Here is a 22130-nt window from a genome sequence, read left to right on the forward strand (position 1 = left end):
AACTTTTTTTTTTTTTTTGAAGTTTTGTCTTTAAATTTGCTCTTTCTGGTTTCAAATGCTTCAGGCTATACCATATTTTAAAACTTTGTGAAGGCTGTCTTTATCTTTTGTTTCTTTTGACTGTAATGTGATGAACTGCAAGAGGTCTCTGACTTGGACTCTTAGGTGCTACAGCAATACAAATAAATACTTCTCCACTGCCTGTTAGGTTTTATATCTGGGCAGAGAGGTCTAATGTGTTTCTTTTCCTCTTAAAAGCTTGTGATAATTTCAATAAAAAGGCGTTTGTAGAAAACGTCATGCATTAAGAAGTTTGAGTGGAAAATCTGAGTTTATCAGATCCTCCAAGTCAGGGAGTTGATATGCAGGCCCTGAAGCTATTCCTTTCTAATCGCCTTTACAAATTGCCATACTCTTTTGCAAAACAATAAGAATGAAGACTTGAATGCTGCTTTTTGTAATTAGTATAAGAGCAGCTTAAAGCTGTTAAACTGAGGGAGCAGGGGAGCCCTGGAGGAGCTCAGAATTTTGATGGTCTAGAAGAGTGAATCTAGATGCCATTGAAATGCCAGGCTGTCTCTACTTCGTTCCGGATCCCTCTTTCCCTTTCTGTCAGGAGCTGCAATTTTTCTTGGCTTAGTTGGATGTGGCCTCCTGAGGACAGCCTCTCCTCTCAAACGTGGCCTGTTTGCACCAGGTCAGGCCCAGCTCCTGCTTGCGTGGCTATGCAGTGTAACTTACTGGCTCATTGCAGTTGGCCAAGAATACTTGAGACTCCTCCTGAGAGATACAAGGTTGCCTAGGAAGAAGTTCTGGCTTGAGTATGTGGCCTGCTGCCATCAGCACCACTGCAGCCATTAGAGTGACGTTCATACTGTGCAATGACTGATAGCGGATCTAGCGGTATGAAAACAAAATGTTTCACTGCTGCCTTTGTGGACTGCTGTTATGAGATTCAGGAGTTTAGGGCTTTTCCTATGTGTGGTTCTTATAGTTCTTTCTTCCGCATAGCTTCTCTTGCTAATAGATAATTAGTTGCACTACGACCATAGAGAGCTACGTATTTAGTTTTTCATTGAGATCTTGCAGCTATAAAGCAATTTGGGGGTGTCTCTGTGTTCTGAATATGGCTTAAACAACTTTTTTTAACACAACATCAAAGGGGCAAGATTGGTGGAGGATGGGTGGGGACACGGAAGAATTTTGTAGCTTAGTTTTAATCTTTATTGTGAAGAACTGTGGTTAATGGAGCATAGAGTACGCTGATATCACATAAACTGGCAGCTCTTGATGGGAACAGAATTTTAGTATTAAACTTTTTTTTTTCCCATGCTTACTGTGATGCAGCAGAAAAATGCATGTCTCTCACATTCAGCAGTTTTCGCTTCCACTATATGGTGGCTGCTTGTTATATACATCTCTTGAGATATCTTTCCTTTTATGCTTTGGTAAATCTAAGAAAGAGCAGCAGTGAGATTCTCTGTGAAGAGCAAAGAAACAAGAAATTCTTGGTTTTGAGGAACTCCCACCCAACTTTTAACTTACCTAATTCATCATAAAAGGAAGAAAAAGGGCAAATAATGCTTCCTTTGAAAAAAGAAAACTAAACTTAAAGTTTTAGCTCAACTTTCTGAAGCACTTGCCTGAAAGTGAATGGGTACTGTCACTTTTTACTACAGTTATGATTTTCCTGTTTCCTAACCTAAGGAAAAGCTGTGGAGGAAATAACTGATGTTTAGTAACATCAAATGTCTATATGGGAAGTGGCAAAAATCTTGGCCAAAAAGCGGATGTTTATTGGTTTTAAAACATATACTTTGCACTTCTGTTCGTTAGTTAAACCTAAAAAAAACTTCAGGATTGTAAAATTAAAACAAACTCTAGAAGAATCTGATGTTAGTTACTCTTGCTGCACAATGGCATATAAAATCAAATTTTTGCAGAATTCTAGACTTTACAGATTTTGCTGTTAAGAACTGTATTATTAAAAACGCAAGCATTTTAAATGGTCATTAAGATGAACTTTGGATTTTTCAACATGAATGTTTCAGGTTCAAAGAACTGTCAAAGTTGAATAGGATGAAACCAAAGTGTTACATTTTTCTTTTAAATGGATATTAATAAAGCAAAACTGTGAATTATGTGTGACAAATATAACATTTGAACTGTGCGTACTTTCCAGGGATTGGTTTTGCTCCTACTAAGTCAGGGTACCCTTAACTCTTCAATGGCATCTAATAACTTCTGATGCTTAATGCTGCCTTTTTTCTGATGTGCTCGTCAATGTTTAATTTTTGTTTCACATGCTCTTCAGGTACACTTTGCATTATTAGTCATGCAATTTAAATTAAGCCTTGCAATGACCTTGTTTTCTGTTTTGAGGATGAAAAATTGCTGCTTATGGGGTTTCTTCTAGAATTAGACCTAAATTTCTTTCTTTGCATTTGACAGACAAATCTAATAATTTGCTGTAAGCTAATCTCTTTCTGGCATTTCAAAAGCTAAAATTTCATTAGCTAGCTTGATTTTCTTTTCTTCTTTTGGATAATTTATTTATGGCTAATTCAGAGTTGATTCAAATTCACTAGAAGCAAAATATCCAGTTTATTTGGTTGTACTGTTCCAAATCAATTAAACTTTTCCCTCTCCCTCTCCCTCTCCCTCTCCCTCTCCCTCTCCCTCTCCCTCTCCCTCTCCCTCTCCCTCTCCCTCTCCCTCTCCCTCTCCCTCTCCCTCTCCCTCTCCCTCTCCCTCTCCCTCTCCCTCTCCCTCTCCCTCTCCCTCTCCCTCTCCCTCTCCCTCTCCCTCTCCCTCTCCCTCTCCCTCTCCCTCTCCCTCTCCCTCTCCCTCTCCCTCTCCCCTCCAGAAATGGATGATGAGGACTGTGAAAGAAGAAGAATGGAGTGTTTAGATGAAATGTCCAATCTTGAAAAGCAATTTACAGACCTTAAAGATCAGTAAGTATTTTCATGTCTTAAATGTCTCATTTGAGGATTCACTGTGTCAGAATATTGTGTGCAAGGAGTAAGGGTTTCTTCTTTCATATTTGTTGATGCTACTATCAGAGAAGAATAAGCATTGGGAGTCCTGAAATGATTTGCTGGCAGCTGCTCCAGAATGCTTTTTCTGCTGTGGGGCTCTGACAGGAATGAATATAATTTTTGTTATTTTGCTGTAAGAAGGGTTCTGAAGCCATGCTGTGAAGGGCTGGTATGGGCCTGTTGCCTCAAAATACTTAGCAAAAAGAAATTGTGCTTTCAGGGGAAGTCTATCAAGATCCTTCTTATCCTTCCATATGTGTAGGACTTATCTAAGCAGACCCACGCACTACCTTTGATAAGTAAAAAATCAGGGTTTTTTGCAATGTATCAGCAGTTTTTATAGCTTGTACTAGTGGAAGGTCCTTGTGGTTACCACAAACTGTATACCAATATTGAAAATGATGACTCTACTGGCTCTCTGTCTATAGTTTGTCATCATTTCTCCATCATTCAGAGTTAACATCTAGTCAGTAGAGAAGAAATGAATGCCCATAGTTACTTGAAAATGAATCTCATTTGAATTAGAGTGAGACCTTTGTATGTATTTAAGCTTTTTTTTTTTTTCAGATATGCCTAAGCCAGTGAGATGCATCTGTTCCAAATTAAATTGATAGGAATTTGGCAACTAACTGAATCAGATATCTGACAAGTGAAACTTTCAGGAAACCTTGTCTAATCTTGGGCTGTGGGTTTTTTTGTTTGTTTTTTGAGGTAGGGGGTGGGTGTTTGGTTTGTTTGTTTTTTAAATAGACAATTTAGTCTGATGTCACTACGTTCAAATGAGTATTTGTACTGTGAGATAGTTTTCTCTACAAGAGAACTAGGGTGTACAGCTTGCTTGGCATAGTAGGGCACTGCAAAGTCTGTATAATATGATCTGGAAAGAATTGTCCAGCAGGCTATTTCTTTGGCTTGCTCCAGTGCATGGAGAAAATGGGCCTGCCGTCCTTCTCTGATCTGGCTGAGCATGGAGCAACCTGGGAAATGAGACCATAACTGCGGAGCCAACTGATGAGTGTTGGAGCCAGTCAATACGGACTGGTTTGCCATTTGAAAAACTGTCAACTTTTTTGTTCAGGAGAGATTGGGGTGTTTGTAGGGGCGGGAAGAACTGTGATGATGGGAATATTGGAAAAGGAAGAGCATTAAAATGGGGGAAGAAAGATGAGAGGAAGGAGCAGGCATGAGGGTGGAGGTAATTATATTGGGAAGGAAGAAAAAGATGCATAATCAGTGAAGTGTTTAGTCATGACTGACAGCAGAGAGAAAAACAGTTGCCTGTCTCTTCCGTTTCAGCAAAACAGAGTTCAAGTGCTTGTGCACAATGCAGTTCTAGCTGCAGATAATTCTGCTGTTGCTCTAAGTCAACTGCAGTGTGCGTAGGATGCCCTCATAGGATTATGAGGCCAGCAAATTGTTTTTTAATCAATTGCAAGTTATGTCAGTTGACTGCGAGTCTTATAAAGTGTATATCATGCTTGAACAGCCTGCAGGTTGAGGAGGGAGGTGATTGTTATTTGATTGTTGCTGGGTTAGGTATGTATTGAGTTGTCATCAAAGTAAAACAATGATCAGGCTGGTGGCAGGTGAACAGCAGTATTTTTCAAGTAGGTCTGCATGCATCAATGTACATGAACTTTTTCCAATATAGTTCATAACTTACCTTTGCACGTTAAACAAGTAAAAAGACGGCATCCCTCGCCCAAAAAGTGTGAACTGTGTAAATGGGTAAGATCTGCTGTGTTCTTGAACATATACCAACTATGTTATGTGTTACCTTAATGCTACAACTTTTGATAGTAAGGCACATAGTCAGATCCTCCTATATTCATTTTTACCACATTGATAATTCTGCTATATAACATTTTAAGTTATTCGTTGTAAAGAATGGAGCTTTATTGTGGTTGGAATGCTTGTAATAGATACTGAATTAAATTCTTCAAAATTCAAGCAAATTTATTCATGTTATCTGCCAGTAAATACCAGTTTTCATAGGAAGAATGACTATCAGGTAAAATATAAATATTTATAACATCTCTCTGTCCATTTGGTAAGAATAGATGTCAATCACAAGTTATCGCATGACAGTTGTGATAGTATGTGATATGTGGATTTTTCACTGCAATGAGGGTTGCTTTAGTAAGAACCAGCCTGTTTTTTCCCTTGGTTCATGGTAGGGTGGAAGCAAATACATGAGTGCAGAAGTGAGCAGGAATTTCTACCCACAAAACATCTACCTCTCCCTACCATGACATAAGCCCCATTGTTCTTATGTATTGTAACATCCTCTCCTATCCTCTTCCATGTTAATTTACTTGCTGCTCCATGATACACTTATTAGCTGTATACATTTTTCTTCCTCCTTAGAGCTGGAGATGCATTTCATTTTATCTTTATTTTCTACACTTCTGATTTGGTTGCACATATTTTCCAGAAGGGCTTAATAGACATGAGGAATATTGTTTAAAGGAGGAAAATATGGTTTGGAAAATTCAAATGGTAACAAACCTTAAATTTCTTTGCTTCTTTAGGTGTGCTGTAGCATTAATAAACATATGCAGAATAGTTCTGTTAAAAAGTATTTCTTCTAATTTGTGTTTACTCTTAAGTAAAGTTGGATTTTTTTTTTTTTATTATTGTTTTAAGACTTTACAAAGAAAGATTAAGCCAAGTGGATGCAAAACTACAAGAGGTCATAGCTGGAAAAGCACCCGAGTACTTAGAACCATTGGCAGCTTTACAAGAAAATATGCAAATCCGAACAAAGGTGGCAGGTAGGCATATTAAATGAGTGTTTCTGTTTTAATGACCTAAATTTGCTATGCATTTGTAAGGTTTGTTTCCGCCCCGCCCCAAATTGTTAAAGGAATGTTTTTTAAAACTAAAGATATTTTCCAAGTCAGAATGCTTAGTTGCTTGCCTCTTTGCGTGAGTTACCTGATAACGTCACACCAAAAATATAGTGTACTTGTGTTTCATTTAATGGCTGGCTCTCTTTGCACAGTGAGCACAAAATTGCTGCATTAAAACCAGTGATCACTGTAATTAGTCAGAAAATTTGGGATTAGATCTGCTCCTCTTTGTCACAGATGAAATGAGAAGATGTGTATCTGTCATCTCATGGAGCGCTTGACAGTTCATTCTTATCATCTTAGATGCTTTTTCCTGCTTTTCTAGTCTCTCTCTTCTCTACTCCTCTGTTCCCATCTCCCGGCCCCGGTCTGGAGAAGGAAGAAAACTGTCGGTAGCAGGTTTTATCTAAGCTGGGTTTTAATTATTGACGTTCTTATGCTGGTAGAAGAAGCAGACAAGAACTTACTTATTCTTCTGGAACACAACCATATAGTCATATGGAATGGCAGTATTCTAGGAAGACAAATTCTGTACTGCCCTATTGTAAATGCCATAGTTTGACTCCTTTTGTAGTAATTCAGCTGTCTAGGGGTTACCTAACACAGGCTATCAAAGAGCCAAAGGCAGACAGTCATGATTTGTCTGGCCAGAAAAGCTATGCCAATGCCCTTTCTAAGAGATCCTGCAGAAGCACAGTGCCACTAAACTGGAAAATGATAAGCCTGCTTATGCTTTTCATAATACTGTTGCTACTTCAGTGCTGCTCAGTATCTCTTCCTTGGTGCTTTTGCCTTCAGATTGTGAAGGGAATTAGAAGTCTTTTGGTCTATTGCATTTTTTCCCCCCTCTCCTACCCCTTGTCTTCCTCATATAGCTTTCCCTGCTTCGGCTGGGGACCCAGAATTTCTGGGTGTTAAGATCTCTACCCCAAATTTACTTGACACTCTTTCAATCCTTGTTAGCCTTCTCAGACTTCACAGAGAATTCCCAGACGGTTTGACATGAAAACAAGCCTAATCCAGGCTTTTGATTTTCAGTTTTAAATGTGACTGTCTGTCAGTACTTTCATGTAGGTAGGTATGGAGAGCCAGAATATTTGAGGTTCTCCTGATTCAAAACTTTGACAGCACTAAGGTCTGTGTTCAGGCTGTTGAGTACTTCTTGTATTTGAAAACCCAGGATAATCTGGGCAGAAATATGAAATCGACCTATTTTGCAAGCTTAATATGACAGCTGATACAATCTGTAGACTGATGGGGCGGGGGGGAAGCATAAATAGCGTTTATTTTCCTTCAGATCTTCAGACTTAGGAGATTACTTGTGGTTTTCTATATAGCTATTTACTCTTTACAGTAGCCAGCCCCTGTACGTGCCTAATATAATATATTTGTGTTTTCTAGTATATGCATATTTTGAGACGTGCAGGCAGTCTTGAAAGAGAATTCTGAATCAGATATTGGTCTGATTATAGGTATCTATAGAGAGCTTTGTCTGGAATCTGTGAAGAACAAGTACGAATGTGAAATTCAAGCGTCTCGACAGCACTGTGAGGTAATGCCAGGTACTTTAAATTGATAGCTGGTCTCATCTATCTTCTACTGTGTCAAACTTTCAAAGTTCAGTGTAAGTGTTTTAGTATTGCTATTGTTTGCTATTTTCATGCAATTGTCTTCTGATATTTAAGTTCATTACAGCAATTGTTGAAAGCATGTCAAAAGTAGCTTCATATTAGTTTGACTTTGCATGTAAGTATAGCTGAGGGTTCTTAGTTTTCATTAATAGGATCTTATTAAAGGTTAAAAATATTATCACAATCTGTCATTATATAGTAATTACCCAGAACAGTAACTAAAATGTCTACCATAATTTTAGCAAAAAACACCTTGCATTTTTGGAGAGGAAAAAGAAAAGTCTTATTAAGTCTTTTTATGATATCTTGAACAGCTAGTGATATAACTGTCATTTCAAAAGCAGTTACTGGAAAAATATGTTTCTCTTCATGAACATAAACCGTTCTATTTAAGCATCTGGATACTGGATACCCTAGTACAAATATATGTATCTGTCTGTGATCCTATAACATAGCTACTTAGATCTTGAAATATGCAACACAGTCCTCCTCAGCCCCCCATTACAGTTGCTTAAATGTGGGCATACAATCATCCACCCAGAAGAAAACAAAGTCCAGGGCTCCTAATATGCCAATGAAGCAAGGATATACACATATTCTGTAAAATAATTTCCATATTCTTGATACCTTGGGAAAGCATGAGGTCTAATGAAGGACCACTCATTACTTCCTTCCTATACCTAGGGCTTGAAAAATATTCAAAAAGAGGTCTTTGGAGTTTAAATGAACTTTACAATGTAACTGTCAAATGCATTTCCTACTTAAGTTTTAGTAAATATGTAAGCTTATGAAAGATTAGGTAGCTCTATTTCCTTGAGGCTCGTAACTCAGCTTAAGGCCAAGACACTGGTTTACAGAGGTTGGAGGTTTTAGCTTCTGCTTTTAAAAAGGTGACTGGTCTGTGCAGGTAGTGTGCAATTTTGTTGCCAGTTTTATATGGTGGTCCGTAAATGAGAGCACTTGTAACACAAAGCTGATTTTCTTGTTCTGAAACAGTTAGGGACGGCAGAGACCTTAGAATATGTTAAATGCTGTAGAAAGCTCATATGTGAGTACATTTCCGTTTGTCTTTGTAGATACAAGATGCTAATGATGCACTTGACATCAAAGGACTTACTACTTTACAGTTGTGAATAAATGTTTGCTACCCATAAGGAAACTACTTTGAATTTTTGTCAAAATATCAAGTTATTTTAGAGATCTAGCTGCATGCTTTGTATATTTACCTATTATTGCTATTGATAGCTGATTAAAAATAAATATGTTTTTGCCAAGTTAATGCACTGTCTTTAAGGATCTAGGATCTCAAGCTAAGAAACTGACTAGAAAGATATGTCATATATTTTATTGCTTCTGAAAACTTCTACCTAAATCTAGTCTGTCTTCTGATGTATCATACCATGTTATATATATTTGGATGATAGAACTTAGTCGCATAAAAATGCCTTCTTACCTTTTTTTTTTTTTTTAAGAGTGAAAAGCTTCTACTGTATGATACTGTACAAAGTGAACTGGAGGAGAAGATTAGAAGACTTGAAGAAGACAGGCATAGCATTGACATTACCTCAGGTGCATGAAAATTGAAAGATTTCTGTTTTGTTTAATCTTCTGGTAGCTGCTGATTACTTGAATGTGCAGTTAGTATGTCTGGAGAGCTTCAGTGGTTATCCAGTAGGATGTTGTTCAGAACTGCTCCATAGACTTTGTGGGACTGAATTTAACCTTAAAACGAACTTTGGTCCAGTAATTGTCAGCATCCCTTGTGTGTTTTGAGAGTGTTAATCTGTGACTGCAGAATCATGCAATGCGTTCTTCCTGTGAAGAAACAGCATCTCACCAGAAGATCTGATGCCTTCAATTTTTGGACAATCTTTTTGCTGTAAAAAGAGCTAGATGTCCAGATGTTTCTGATTCATAGCACATTCTTATTATTGTCTTTTTCAGAGTTATGGAATGATGAACTGCAGTCCAGGAAGAAAAGGAAGGATCCATTCAGTCCAGACAAAAAGAAACCTGTTGTTGTGTCAGATATCCTTTTACTACAGTCACTGTTCTTTCTAGTAGTGTTTTTTTTCTTTTTTCTTTTTTCTTTTTTTTTTTGAACAGCTAGTCTTACTACGTGTGTCACTAATGACATATGATAGTAGGTGATAATGAATTCCCAAAACTATGTGTTGGGGGTTCTTTTTGTTGCTGTGTGTTTTTTTGGAAGTCAGATGTTAGCTTACTTCAGATGAAAGAAACCTAGTTAACACATCCTGTTCTGAATATTGAAATTTAGATTCTCCTTTTTAAGTACTGGTTTCACTATAGAGAATATTTATAAAAATGTTTTTCTCCAGCTTTTCAAGAAATAGAGGTGATTTGGCTCATGTTTTTGGATAAGTATTTGCTGTCATTTTTCCAATATGGTGAGTTGGAAAGGAAGAACTTCAGAGCTCTGAATTACACTGCATGTACTAAGGAAGGCTTCATAAAGGATATATCTTGAAGCATGCGCAGTCCAGCTGTCTTCCTGAAAAGCAAGCAATCTGGGAGAAGTAGTTCAGAACAGAAAGGTTTAGGTTGTTGTTTAAAGATAGGAGGAAAAAAAAAAAATATATATATATATATATGTAATTTTTCCCTTTGTGAAGACACAAAAGGGTGGTAACCCTCAGACTAAAAGGTCTTCTGGAGATGAATTAGTAATTAGTAACTTCTGATTACTGGAGTCTGATTTTATTAAAAGACTAAATTTGGTGGAAGATGTACTCTTGGTGTAATGAAGATTGGGTTTGACAATCAGGTACAAGGAGAAAGCAGAAAAAACTAGGCATTATGTTTGCAAAAAAACCCTTGACTTGTGTAACTTCTCCTGTGTGGCCTAGCTTTTCCTGCCAGGAGATCTTTACTGGATTTATTACTTCAGAATAATTCTGTAGCCTTTAAATTGGCTTTGATAGCAAGTTCTAAATTCCAAGAACTAGGACTGTTAGTGTTTTGAGGTAGGATGAGTATAGTATTTAAGAATATTGCACTGATAACTTTTTCATAGCTGGTAAGGAGCATGCAGTGCGGTTGAAACTTTTTAAGGTGTCACCCTGAAAATAAAATATAACACCTAGGAGACGGTGTTGTCTTTCTCCAGAGAAAGAAGGAGTTGCCTTTGCAACCTGAGCATTCTTCCCTCTCCCTTCCTCCACATCCCTCTTTTTCTGTTGCATGGAGATATGATGGTTCAGAAGATTCCTGAATCCTGGACACTACCTAAAAATGACCAGTTCTAAAATATTGCCATAATGGGGCATAAAGGCCACTTTTATTGCTAAGCTGCTCCAAAATATCCTACTATTTTGGCAAGATCATCTAACTAATGGAGAGGTGAAGGTGGGAAGGAAGAAGTTTCAGAAAAAATTGTCATCTTTTGTTATAACACAGTCACTCACTCACTCTTACGCTTTTTGGTATCTGTTCTCATATGTGTCCTGATGTGTATTCTGACCGGGACCCTCTAAATCAGGATGGCTGATTTATTGGAATGCGTCCCAGACAGATGCTTTATCAAAATAATAATTAATAATGATTGTTTTTAATTAGGATATATCATAAATTCAGTTTAGTGGAGATACTTTTTTAGCTAGTACTCAAAGTTAAGTGTTGTAAGTGTCTGCTTAGTTTCTCAGCTCTTGGTAACTTCACTTTCAAGTTGCACGAAAGTGTACCTTTAGGCCTCAGTCGTCCTTGTTGTTAGGATGTCAAGATAAATAGTATCAGATTCTGTGAATTATGAACTACTTTCCTGTTTTAGAATAAACTTTCAAACAGGAAATAATATATTAATACAGTGTTAGACCCGAAAACCCAGAAATTCAGGCAACTCATATGAATGAAAAATCCTTTGCCGTGAACAAATTAATTGCTGTTGCTTATGACTTAAAAATAGTTTTGGACTAGTCGGTTTATTCAGAAATGTGCACAAGAAAGAGCTAGAAATCTTACATGGCTTTTGATTTGTAATTCTTTGCTACTTAGAGGTAAGCATATTTTAAAATGGCTAAATATTCTTAATTTTAACTTTCCGTTCTTGACGCTCTCATGACCCCAACTTTTTTTAATTGTTTTTCTGCGATGAAGTGAGGAGAAACAAAAATTGAGGAGTGGTGTAGTGGAATAGCTATGCTATATGTAGTTCTGTTCTGAAATGCATGTATTGCTCTGATAGACAATTTGTACTGTAGAGTTGATAAGCCAAAGCCCCTTCCTTGAACTAACTTTATTGATTTTTGAATATGTGATATTCAGATGTGGCACTGTTTACACTCTTATCCCTAAGAAATATGATGCAGAATGCTGTAAAAATGGTAATTTTAATGCAACTGATACTAGCATAGATGCTGATTTGCAGTGGCATATTGAAATTGCAATGAATTTGAATTCTAACTTGTAGTATTGTAAATAGAATGCTTTTGGTACTGTCAGGGATGGAATGGCTGTATTCCAGTTTTTAATTTTGTTATCCCTAAGTTGAGTTCCGGTAGTATAAGCATATATGCATGTGTTATTTAGCCCTCCTAACTTTTAAAGTATACTGAGTCGCATGACTCCGAGGCACCTCCCCTCCACGCCACCGCCCCAAGCTTTTGCTTCACGTAGGTATTCCTTGCATGAACGACTGGCAGAATAGAGCTATTAACATCTTTCTACAATCTTTAGGATAGTTTATTACCGCTGTTTAAAAGAGAATCCCTTAACTTTTCAACGCCCCTATATAGTTTATATGTTACAAGACCTTGATATACTTGAAGACTGGACAACAATAAGGAAGGTAAGGTGAAAGGATGAATGCCAGTAGCTTTGGGTTTTGTTTTGTTTGTTTTTTTGTTTGTTTGGGGTTTTGTTCAGTCCTTTTGCCTCTTACAAATATGTAAATGTGCTACTAATAAAATCAGCACTCTAAGCAGATTTTTATTTTTGCAATGGTCAGCTAATGATTCCAGTTCAAGCTATGTTATTGTTACTTTTTCCAATTCAACCCAAATCACACAGAAGAAACTGATGAGGGGATGGGAGAAGTTATGCCTAAAACAGGTAGCCTGTAATTTTCTGTCATAAACTGATCCTAAAGAACTTCAAGACTGTCATGACTCTATATAGTCTGAAATGCCTGGGTAGAAACTCTTCAGCAGTTTCGTAGGACTTTGTTTTAAATTAAGGTTTTTGAATTTAGTATGGTGTACTTTCTCTTAGTAAATTGTTTATTTTATCAAGATTTCTGTGCTTTGACCTCTCATGCGATTTTCTTGGTATGCTAAAGTTTTAGCTGTAGCTTTCCCAGGTTATAAGAAAATTGGGGTTTACAGGAAGAGAAGTTTGCTTGACCAACTGATACATTTGAAAAAATAAACCAACTTTTGAGTGCACAGTCCCTTCATCAGTTCTTTATCACATTGTTAGTTAATCTTGTGTAATTAAATGCTATTCTTGCCTTGCTTGACCAGAAAATTTCCCCTAGTACTCTAGCAAAAATCAGTGTCTCTCAACTTCTGGAACAGCAAGCTATTTCATGTGAATTATGAAACTTGCTGGGGAATGCTTTGAGTCTCTTTCAGTCCTATTTTATATTTGTAAATATTTCCTAAACAAAGTAAAATATGATGCCTGCATGAAAACTTGTCTGACTTTCTTCTCTTCTGATAGCATCAGAGGAGCAGACACAAAATATCTTTTCCTTTAGGTTTCTTAGCTGTTGTTTGACATGGTTTAAAACAACAGCAAGAAACGCAAAATCTGTTGGGATTCTACCTTTTTATGAATTTGTTTAAAAGCAATAAAGATATCCGATCTTGGAAGGGTTTTTTTTTTTCCTACTTAATACTGTGATCCACACCTCACATGAGGAAAAAGTGTGTGAGCTTAAAAGTATAATTTATGAATCCACACAGTAGGTTGTTCATACAGCATTTCTTGTTTCAGAATCAGAATTATGGCAAGTTTTGTTCTGATGATATTTTGGAATGTAAAAGGAGGTATCTTGAGCTATGCTGCAACAGAACTTCATAATTGAACTTGGCAGTTAAAGGGAAAAAAAGACTAGGCATGCAGACTAACTTTATTTTCTTCTTTTGTGTTTCAAGGCAATGGCTACACTGGGGCCACACAGAGTAAAACCAGAACGTAAGTGGACATTGGTTTCACAAAACAGAACTTGCCTGTGCAGCAGTGCAAACTGCATCTAGGCAGATAATGTTTATTTTAGCCTGGTATGCTGTTGGAAGATGGGGTGAGGCAACCAGAGCATCTGGCTTTCTTCTTTGCTCTTTCTCAGGTGCTCAGACTTGTAGCTGGGTTGCTGGTGATTTGTTTATATATCAGTAGATGACAGGTTATGTATTCCACCTGAATTGTGGAAAATTACCAAAAAAAAAAAAAAAAGACATTAAAAGTGGGTTACACCAGTTATTTTCGTAAGATATGCTTACTAGGTGCAAACATAAGTTTACACAGTGTAGGGCAGAAAACTGAGAGCATCTAGACCTTAGAGGAACATTTTAAGAGCTGCTTACATTCAGTGCAAGCTACGGCCCTGAACAAGCAGAGTTAAGGGAAAGAGTGGTAACTGATATTTGGCACTGAGGTAAGAAGCACTTTAATGCCAGGTAAAATAATTACCTGGAGGTAGTGAGTAACAAGGAAAAGGGAGAGAAGTAGATGGTGTATTTCTTTTAGTCATATATTACCACTTGCGTGTTATGGTAAATGGCTCAGTGCACGGATGAAAAGTTTTCAGGTTCTGCTATCTGAAGACTTGTCTATATCACTGCTTGTGAAAATTCGCATCACAGATCTTAGAAGGTTGGAGAGAAGATAATTTCTGAGAGTGGATATATAACTTATATAGCTGATGGGGAATAAGAACGTATCTTCTAATTTCCTGGTGTATTGATTTAATTTTTAAAGGCTACTTTTGACAATGAAAGGCTGTTTATGCTGTATGTAAATAACTAACTGAAAGTGTTTTTATAAACCTAACTGACCAAGTCACCAAGTTAAGTGACTTTTATTGATTGTTTTAGCACCTGTCAAATTAGAAAAGCATCTACACAGTGCTAGGTCTGAAGAAGGAAGACTCTATTATGATGGAGAGTGGTATGGACGTGGACAGACGATATGCATTGATAAGAAAGATGAATGTCCTACAAGGTAAAGATTATTCAGTTCATACATCTCTGTACAGTGCTGCTAAGTTTCTAAATCTCTTACTAGTTTCTGAATAGCCTTTGGTTAAATTTTCTGGCTTTTTGGGATTTTGTTGCCCTGAGAATTTGAGCTGTTAACCATCTTGAAAATATTTAATTGTGGAAAAATACTTTCTACTGTTAAAGAGAAACTTTGTTTTCAGTTGATTGATACTCAGAAATAAAGCAATTGGAAACTTTTTTTACAGCATTTACCTTTCCTGGAGAGAAACTTTGTAAAGAGAGGTATAAATATAACGGTGCAAAGTTGATTGAATGTTTAAGGTATCTCAATGTATTTTCTCTGTATTGTATTGCTTATCCAACTTCTAAATTTGGCAAATTTTATATTTAAATCAGTAGTTTAAAGTAAATGTATTTGTATATCAGGGAAATGTATGTATTGTCTTCTGTTGAATGGGGCAAATCAGTCAAAGAGCAGAGTGTTGAGTAAATATGAACCGCTATCCAGGTATGGCTGAGCTGTTCCTTAATGAAAATTAACGTAAATTAGAGAGCATTAACTTCATCTAGCAGTAGTTTACTATAAAGGTGACTTTTTTTTTTCTTCCCTGTGTATGGTATGGGGGATCAGATTCTGTTTGAGTAACTTCAGTGTTTGTTCAGGGCTGAAACAGAAAGGCATTTTAGTAAACTATATATAATACATATATATTTTTGAAAATAAAAATCTGAAGTAGTTTTGCAGAACATAGCAGTGGTACTGTGCCCAAGCCCCCCCCTCCCCCCCCCCCAAAAAAATCCCCTTCCTAGCCCAATATCCTGTGTCTGACATTGGCCAAAAGCTGATGCTTAGCAGTGTAAGCATATAGTGGAGCTTCCCAGCCTTTCAGGATTTCAGCAGCTTTTGATGTTCAGGGATTTCCTGGACACAGTGTTGTCACGGTCGATTTGTGATAGATCTTTTTTCCATTAATTGCTTTAATCTCTGCTTGAAAATATGTAAGCTTTTAGCATCCCCAGCATCTTCAGCTTCACCGGTTATAGGCACATTTTTGTGGAAAAACACTTTCTTTTTTTTTCTTTCCTTCTTTCTCTCTCTCTCTTTTTTTAAATCTACCACCTTCTTGATAAACCTAATATCCGTCTAGTACTTGCAGCATTCTCTTCCTTGTTTTACTGGTTTTTGAGTTTTTTTGGAAATGTATTTTAATTTTTTACAGGTTCATAACTAGTTGTAACTATAACATTCCTAAGGCCTGATGCTTTTTGTGAATATCAGAAAATACTCTCCACACAGGAGTATCAGCAGGAATGCCTATGGTTATGTTGAACATACAGCTCCTAAAATAATCTGAAGTTACAGTTGTGTTTATGATATAGGCTGTGTAAATAACAAGTTTGTACTGTGAAATTATCCATTGTCTTTGCAGCTCTGCACTGGATAACTGTTATGAACAGAGTATGCAAATACCAGATGACTCTGAAATGTAGCTATTTTCAATCTGGGTAAATTGTACTGAAAATACAGTGCTTTTCCTTGTTTATATGATTAGCACTATCCAAGTTCAATCTGTTTTTCAGTTTTCAATTACAGTTTTGATCCTTAAAACTGAGTCCACAAAGAAAATTGGTGTGCCTAGAGCCTTTTTCGTTGTAAACTCTACTCAAAGAAGTGTTCCTTGCAGGAATGATTCAGATTAGTCCAGTTATTCAAGTTTTGCCTTTGTGTGTGTGTTTGTTTTCTTGATCTTAGTATAGTGGCTGACAGTTGAGTACGTATATTTTACGGCTTTGTTTTTGCTATAAATCTTAGATTTCAATCTGTTTAACTCTTTTCCAGATACTTCCAATTTAAGTAACTTCCTGTGGTATGTTTTTGAGCAGGTCTACTTTTTAATATGGGTAGCCTTTAAAAAAAGAAGGATGAATGTTCTAACCAGTTAAAGTATTTGTGGTGGTTGTAATGTAGATGCCTCCTTGTAGGAGGAGAGAAAAAGGTTGGATGAAAATTTGTTAACTACCTTCCCTGAAGATAAGTGAAGATACACAGTTACTAAAGAACTCTGTTAAAACTGTCCTTAAAACAGAGCCAGTATCTCTTGAGCCTAGCATTTACAGCTAATGCATGTTTTCAGTTACTGTTCAGAAGTGCAGCTGCAGTTTTGAGGTTATATTTTAGTTTATAAGGACCATGATTTTGTTTCTAAATTCTTCTTTTTTTTTCTCCCTTCCCCACTTTCTCCTCCTTCTTCCCTCACTTCCTGTAGTGCCATAATAACAACAATTAACCATGATGAAGTTTGGTTTAAAAGATCGGATGGAAGCAAGTCCAAGCTATATATTTCTCAACTACAGAAAGGAAAATATTCAATAAAGCATAATCACAACTGACCATTTCTAACCAGATATGAAACAAGTGGTATTGCCATGCTTGATGTGCCATGGGGTGAAAGTTGTATTTCATAGTGTTTTTTATTCCTCATAAATTTACAGCAGTATCTGATGTGTGTTTGTAGTGCTGTATGTAAACTTCATATGGATGGCCTTCAGAAACCTGAGGACGTTAAATCATGTTGACAGACACTTTACCTCTAAACTGGGTCCAGTGCCTAAGATATGAAGTCTGCTCTGCAAGTATAATGGCTCGGAGCTTCTCATTAAAAGTTGTATTTGTAAACTGAAAGAGAAAAAAAAAAGATTTTTTTTTTTAATCATTGGTGATGAGTTTGTGTGATAAAAGCGATGTCCACAATTACCAGCAGCTTGTTTTGTTTTCAGTTCAGTGAGCATGCCATGCTTCTCATGTGGATGAAAAGTTAGCCTGTTCAGCTGTTGCTTTAGAAGAGTTGTAACACGCATAAGGATTCTTTCATCCCAAGCGGACAGATTTATTAAAATTGTTGCCCTGGACAGTTCTGCTAGCACTGACTGTGTCACATTTTGTAAGGTTTACTATATTGCTTGTAATGAGACAAAGCCAATATTTTAAGCTACGTTTTTGAGGAGCACTTTTGTAGTTCAGGACCCTAGCCTACAGTAAATAAACCATTGGTGATTTTTCTTCCCCCCGCTTCCCCCACCCCCTCGTAGATTACCAGCAAAATCTCATGCGTAAAGTAGTCAGTGTAGCTCCAGCCTGTACTATATGTGGCCCACAAAGGATGACTGCTGGGGTGGTTATGTAAATAAATATTGTTGCATGCTCTCCTGGTTTCGTCCACAGTTTTATAAAATATGAATCTTCTCAGAAGGAAAGTATTTCCCCAGAAATTGTGTATCTGGGCAAATTTACACTGACTTGTTCACCAAACGTTATTTTCCAGATTTCTGTAACTTACTTCATCTTATTGTACATGATAATTATTTCATAAACATTCAAAAGTTGAAATTCCTTCCTGTTTAAGCCACGGAGAAAAGTCCTAAATCCTTAATGTTACTGTGACGTGCTTGGAGCATCTAGAATGATAGGTGGGATTGCTGAAGAATTATTAACCTGTTATGTGCACTTTAATCTCCACTTATGATGACTCTTCTTGGAGAAAGAAAGCATCCATTTGCTTTAAATGATCACAGCAAATAAGTATTTTTATTGTAACGTATAAATGTTTTATTCCTATGTTATTTGTCTCTTCTAGTGCAGGGTGGTAACTACTTTCCAAATGCCAAATGTCAGAAATGAGACTTCAGTTTCTGCTGAGTGATGCTTTTCTACAACATGACATTATTAATCAAATGTACATAAAGTATCAATTTACATGTTGGCTTTTAACAATATTAACTGTATGTATACAGTTGTTTGATAAACTTTTTGTAATAAAATATTCGTATTTTTTAACTTAGTATATAAATAAATGGTATGTTGTAGTGGACATCTTGTTTATTGCTTTGCTGTTTGGTTTGCTAGTCTTCTTGGAGTTGCTATTGTACCTTATCCTAAAGAGGAGAATATTTAAGTTTTCAGAAAGCGTAAACCTTTTTAAATGACTTTTGACTTATACTTTTTTTTTTATTTTTCACATTTTGAGTCTGTGTGTGTGTGTATATTGTATTTTTTGGCTTTTCAAATTTTTTTTTCTTTCAGGAACTTTATGGAAGCACTAATCTGCACTGATGTTCATAAAGCAAGCTTAATGCTGTCAAGAATGCCTGTGCTCTAGAAGAGAGAGTGCAAAAAAGTTTATATTAAACAAGATAAGGTGTAATCTCTTCATTAGTCTTGGTATTCAAGGTCTCACTGTTTGTTTCTTTTCTCCTCCTTGTACTCCCATCTATTGGTATAATGAGAGCGTATCGCTTCGAACATGTAAATGCATAGTAAGGGTGCGGTAATTCTGAAGATGCTGAAGGGTTAGTATAGGCAAATGTGAACTCCAAATACTGAAAAACTTAACTACTTACATTTGTTTTAGCTAGGCTGATTATTCTGCTTCATATTTTTGTAGGGTAGAACTAGTCCTGTTTTATCCCAGAAGCTAATACTTTTTTCTGTAGTTGTTTTTGTTGGAATAGAATTGAATTTGCTGACAGGAGGGGAAAAAATCTGCAGTGGAAATTAAGTCAACTTCTTAAGTACCTGATCTTAGACAAAAATTTTAAGGAAATAGTTCAAGTATTGGCTGAAAGTAATTTTAATTTTCCTATTTCTTTATTTTAAATGAGTGACTCAAATTCCAAACTTGTTTCTAGTACAAAAAATGCCTATGCTGCTTTTATTTATTTATTTATTTGACTTATATCTAAATCAGTAGCATTCAAGACCAGTTGATTTGGGTTGGTCATGCTGTGTAAGTGGGGAGAACATGTGAAAATATGATAGGTGAATGGCCACTGTGATTATAGGTGAGATTTAGTGTTCAGCAGTGCTAGATACGTAGGTAGAGAAGAAGAAGGTTTAAGTACTTATTAGTGTTTTAAATTTAGAAGCTAGCTTTGCCCAGCTCAGGGATAAAAAAAAAACTTATCTGTTAAGCCTTGCCTACATGCATAGCTGAGTTTTTAATAGAGGAATAATGTTTCTTGCAGCATTTTCATTGCCTATATTTTGGGCATGCTGGGGACGCTAACCTGTTCAGTTTTTTAGCTGTTTCCTCACCTGTATTCTGTACCCTACTGGCTGCAGCTGATTAGACTAGAAATAGCCTTAGGAATAATCTCTTTGAGCACAGAACTCCTGCTTTATGCAGCTGTGCAATTTGATTGAACACAGGATTGGAGTGTGGTGTCTTTATTCTGAATACACGTTATTCCTATTAGCAGGGCCAGTAACAAGCGCAGCAGTATGTGTTAGTGATCAGACAGCTGGGATTTACCTGTCCCATAACGAGATTTCAAATAAACTGAGCTATGGCTTTTCATTATGTACACATAATCACTTCTTTATATGCGATTGGAAAGATATGAAAGGTTATTTTCTTATATGATAATTGGTTAATTCTGTATTCATGTACAAACCATATGTTTAGTTTATACTATATATATCTTTATAATACTTAAACACTTTATTGGCTTGTTCCCTCTGTCATAAAATTCCAGAGGTGTCTTGGGTAGAGTTTGGTCCTCTGAAGTAAAGACATTATGTTAGCCTGTTATCCATCTGCTTTATCTTTTGCACTGCTACAGTAATGCTTTTTAAGCCTCAGAAGTGTTGCTTTAACTTACAAATAGTGTTAAGATGTATAAAGCAATGAAAGGAAAAAGATGTCAGGCATATGGTTTATACCTTGAGATACAGTGTATGAAAAAGGAAATAAAGAATAAGAGGCATTGAGTTTAAAAACAAAACAAAACAAAACTTTCTATACAAGTATAGAAAAGGCTTGTATGTTTATGTTCCAGAGGAAATGTAGTTTGTTCTTACCAGCAGCACAGAGCAAGCTGGTCTGTCCATCTTTTCCATAATGGAAATATGTAGTATTTGTAGTTGAAATGCAATTGATTTAACCTGACAGCACTTAATGAATAAGTATAATGTGAAATTTAGCTTATGTATCTTGTAACAACAAGCCCTTAAACGTCTAAAATGTTTGGATGTTGGCACTTTGTGTCACTGATTTGTTTTAAAAAACTATAAAAATAACCTGTTTATAGTCCATGGAATATTTTGTTTTAAATTTGTAAAGCAAGGCCTGCATAACTAGCTCACCACCCCCATCAAGTGGCAAGTGATGATTAAGTGCTAAAATTTTCATTCAATGTCAAAATCAATGCTGTCTTTTGCCAACAGGTTTTTATCTATTTACATAACTCCTCTCTATATGGAAAAGGTACTTTGAAGAACAGTTGAAATGTAGAAGCTTTGCGCAGAATTCAGTGCTAGCCACAGAACAGACGTGCTCTGAAAGTATTTTTAAGTAGTCTGATCAATTTTTCATATCTTTCTATTATGACTGTTTATTCATCAGACTTCAATATTTAACAGATTTTACTTGATTCAATTTGAGGTAACATAATTTTAGAAAGGAGAAAATCTTTATGCTGTGGGGAAAACTAAGTGTATAAAATGTTTCCATCAAATGATTGAAGTGTACACTTTGAAAATTATTAGATACCAAGACACTGATTCAAATAACTATAGTTTTCATGGTATTAGCACAAAGAGTGTTTAAAACTTTTTACATCACATTTAATATTTCATTGCTATTCGTAAAAATACTTAAGAACGTTTTGACAGGATTTAAGAAGAAGTTTTCATGCAGACTCTGGTGTCAGAGCAAACTGAAGATGGGTCTGCATGGAGGTAAGTTCAGGTGTAAACAGAAATGTGTGTCAGGGATTTTGTTTTCTTCAGGAAACAAAAGGGCTGTAGTCGGTAAGCTATTATTTTGATTTTCATTGTTGACAGTGTTACTGCTTGCTATAAAGTCTTCTACTTTTAAAATAATTTTAATCCTATTTTCAATCACCCCAGTATAAAGAGGATGAGATGAAGCAGGTGATGATAGTGCTGTCCTGTGAAATTTATTCAATGGAACCTCCTGTTGCTGTTTATATGTCATTGTTCATTTATTGATGGAGTCTGATTTTGATTAGCAATGTACTTGCTAGTTTCCTAAATCTATGTTAGGCTGTTTTATTAAGTGACAGGACATATACTAGAAACATACATTAATGTTTTGAGTATAACACAGCTTGTATTTCCCTTTTTCGTTGTTCTTCACTATGGGAAGTGTTACTTGACTAGGAGTTGTCAGGACAGTCATGTGGTTTGGGTTGACGTAATATGTAAGTCAGAACAAACACATCAGCTCTGTATCTGTGTTCAGTTTGTGTGGGGGGGTGTTACTATTTTTTCTTTTTTAGAATGAGGAGCAGGAAAAAATAGATTTTGGTTTTGGTAAACAAGGGATAGATGTACTAATACTTTTCCCAATCTCCTGGAGAAAATTTTCAAGTATTGCTGTGGGAAGAGTGGTGGGGAGAAGACAC

General features: G+C 36.3%; 1 protein-coding gene across 2 annotated transcripts in view; it reads left to right on the forward strand.

Moving 5' to 3' along the window:
• The window catches only part of BRMS1L (BRMS1 like transcriptional repressor), a 24886-nt gene extending 5924 nt beyond the window's left edge, over positions 1-18962 (forward strand). Inside the window, exons 2-10 of one of the 2 annotated variants that reach the window (XM_068946470.1) lie at positions 2867-2957; positions 5688-5815; positions 7366-7445; positions 8997-9093; positions 9469-9552; positions 12267-12331; positions 13641-13680; positions 14580-14706; positions 16973-18574. In XM_068946470.1, coding sequence (XP_068802571.1) covers positions 2867-2957; positions 5688-5815; positions 7366-7445; positions 8997-9093; positions 9469-9552; positions 12267-12331; positions 13641-13680; positions 14580-14706; positions 16973-17096 — 836 coding nt within the window. In that variant the 3' untranslated portion in view covers positions 17097-18574. Of the gene's footprint in view, positions 1-2866; positions 2958-5687; positions 5816-7365; positions 7446-8996; positions 9094-9468; positions 9553-12266; positions 12332-13640; positions 13681-14579; positions 14707-16972; positions 18575-18786 lie in introns of those variants that run through there. The other variant, XM_068946471.1, reaches the window with a different exon arrangement.
• Positions 18963-22130: the final 3168 nt, after the last annotated feature.

The sequence above is a fragment of the Struthio camelus genome, chromosome 5, assembly GCF_040807025.1.
Source record: "Struthio camelus isolate bStrCam1 chromosome 5, bStrCam1.hap1, whole genome shotgun sequence".
In the NCBI taxonomy this organism is placed as follows: Eukaryota; Metazoa; Chordata; class Aves; order Struthioniformes; family Struthionidae; genus Struthio; species Struthio camelus.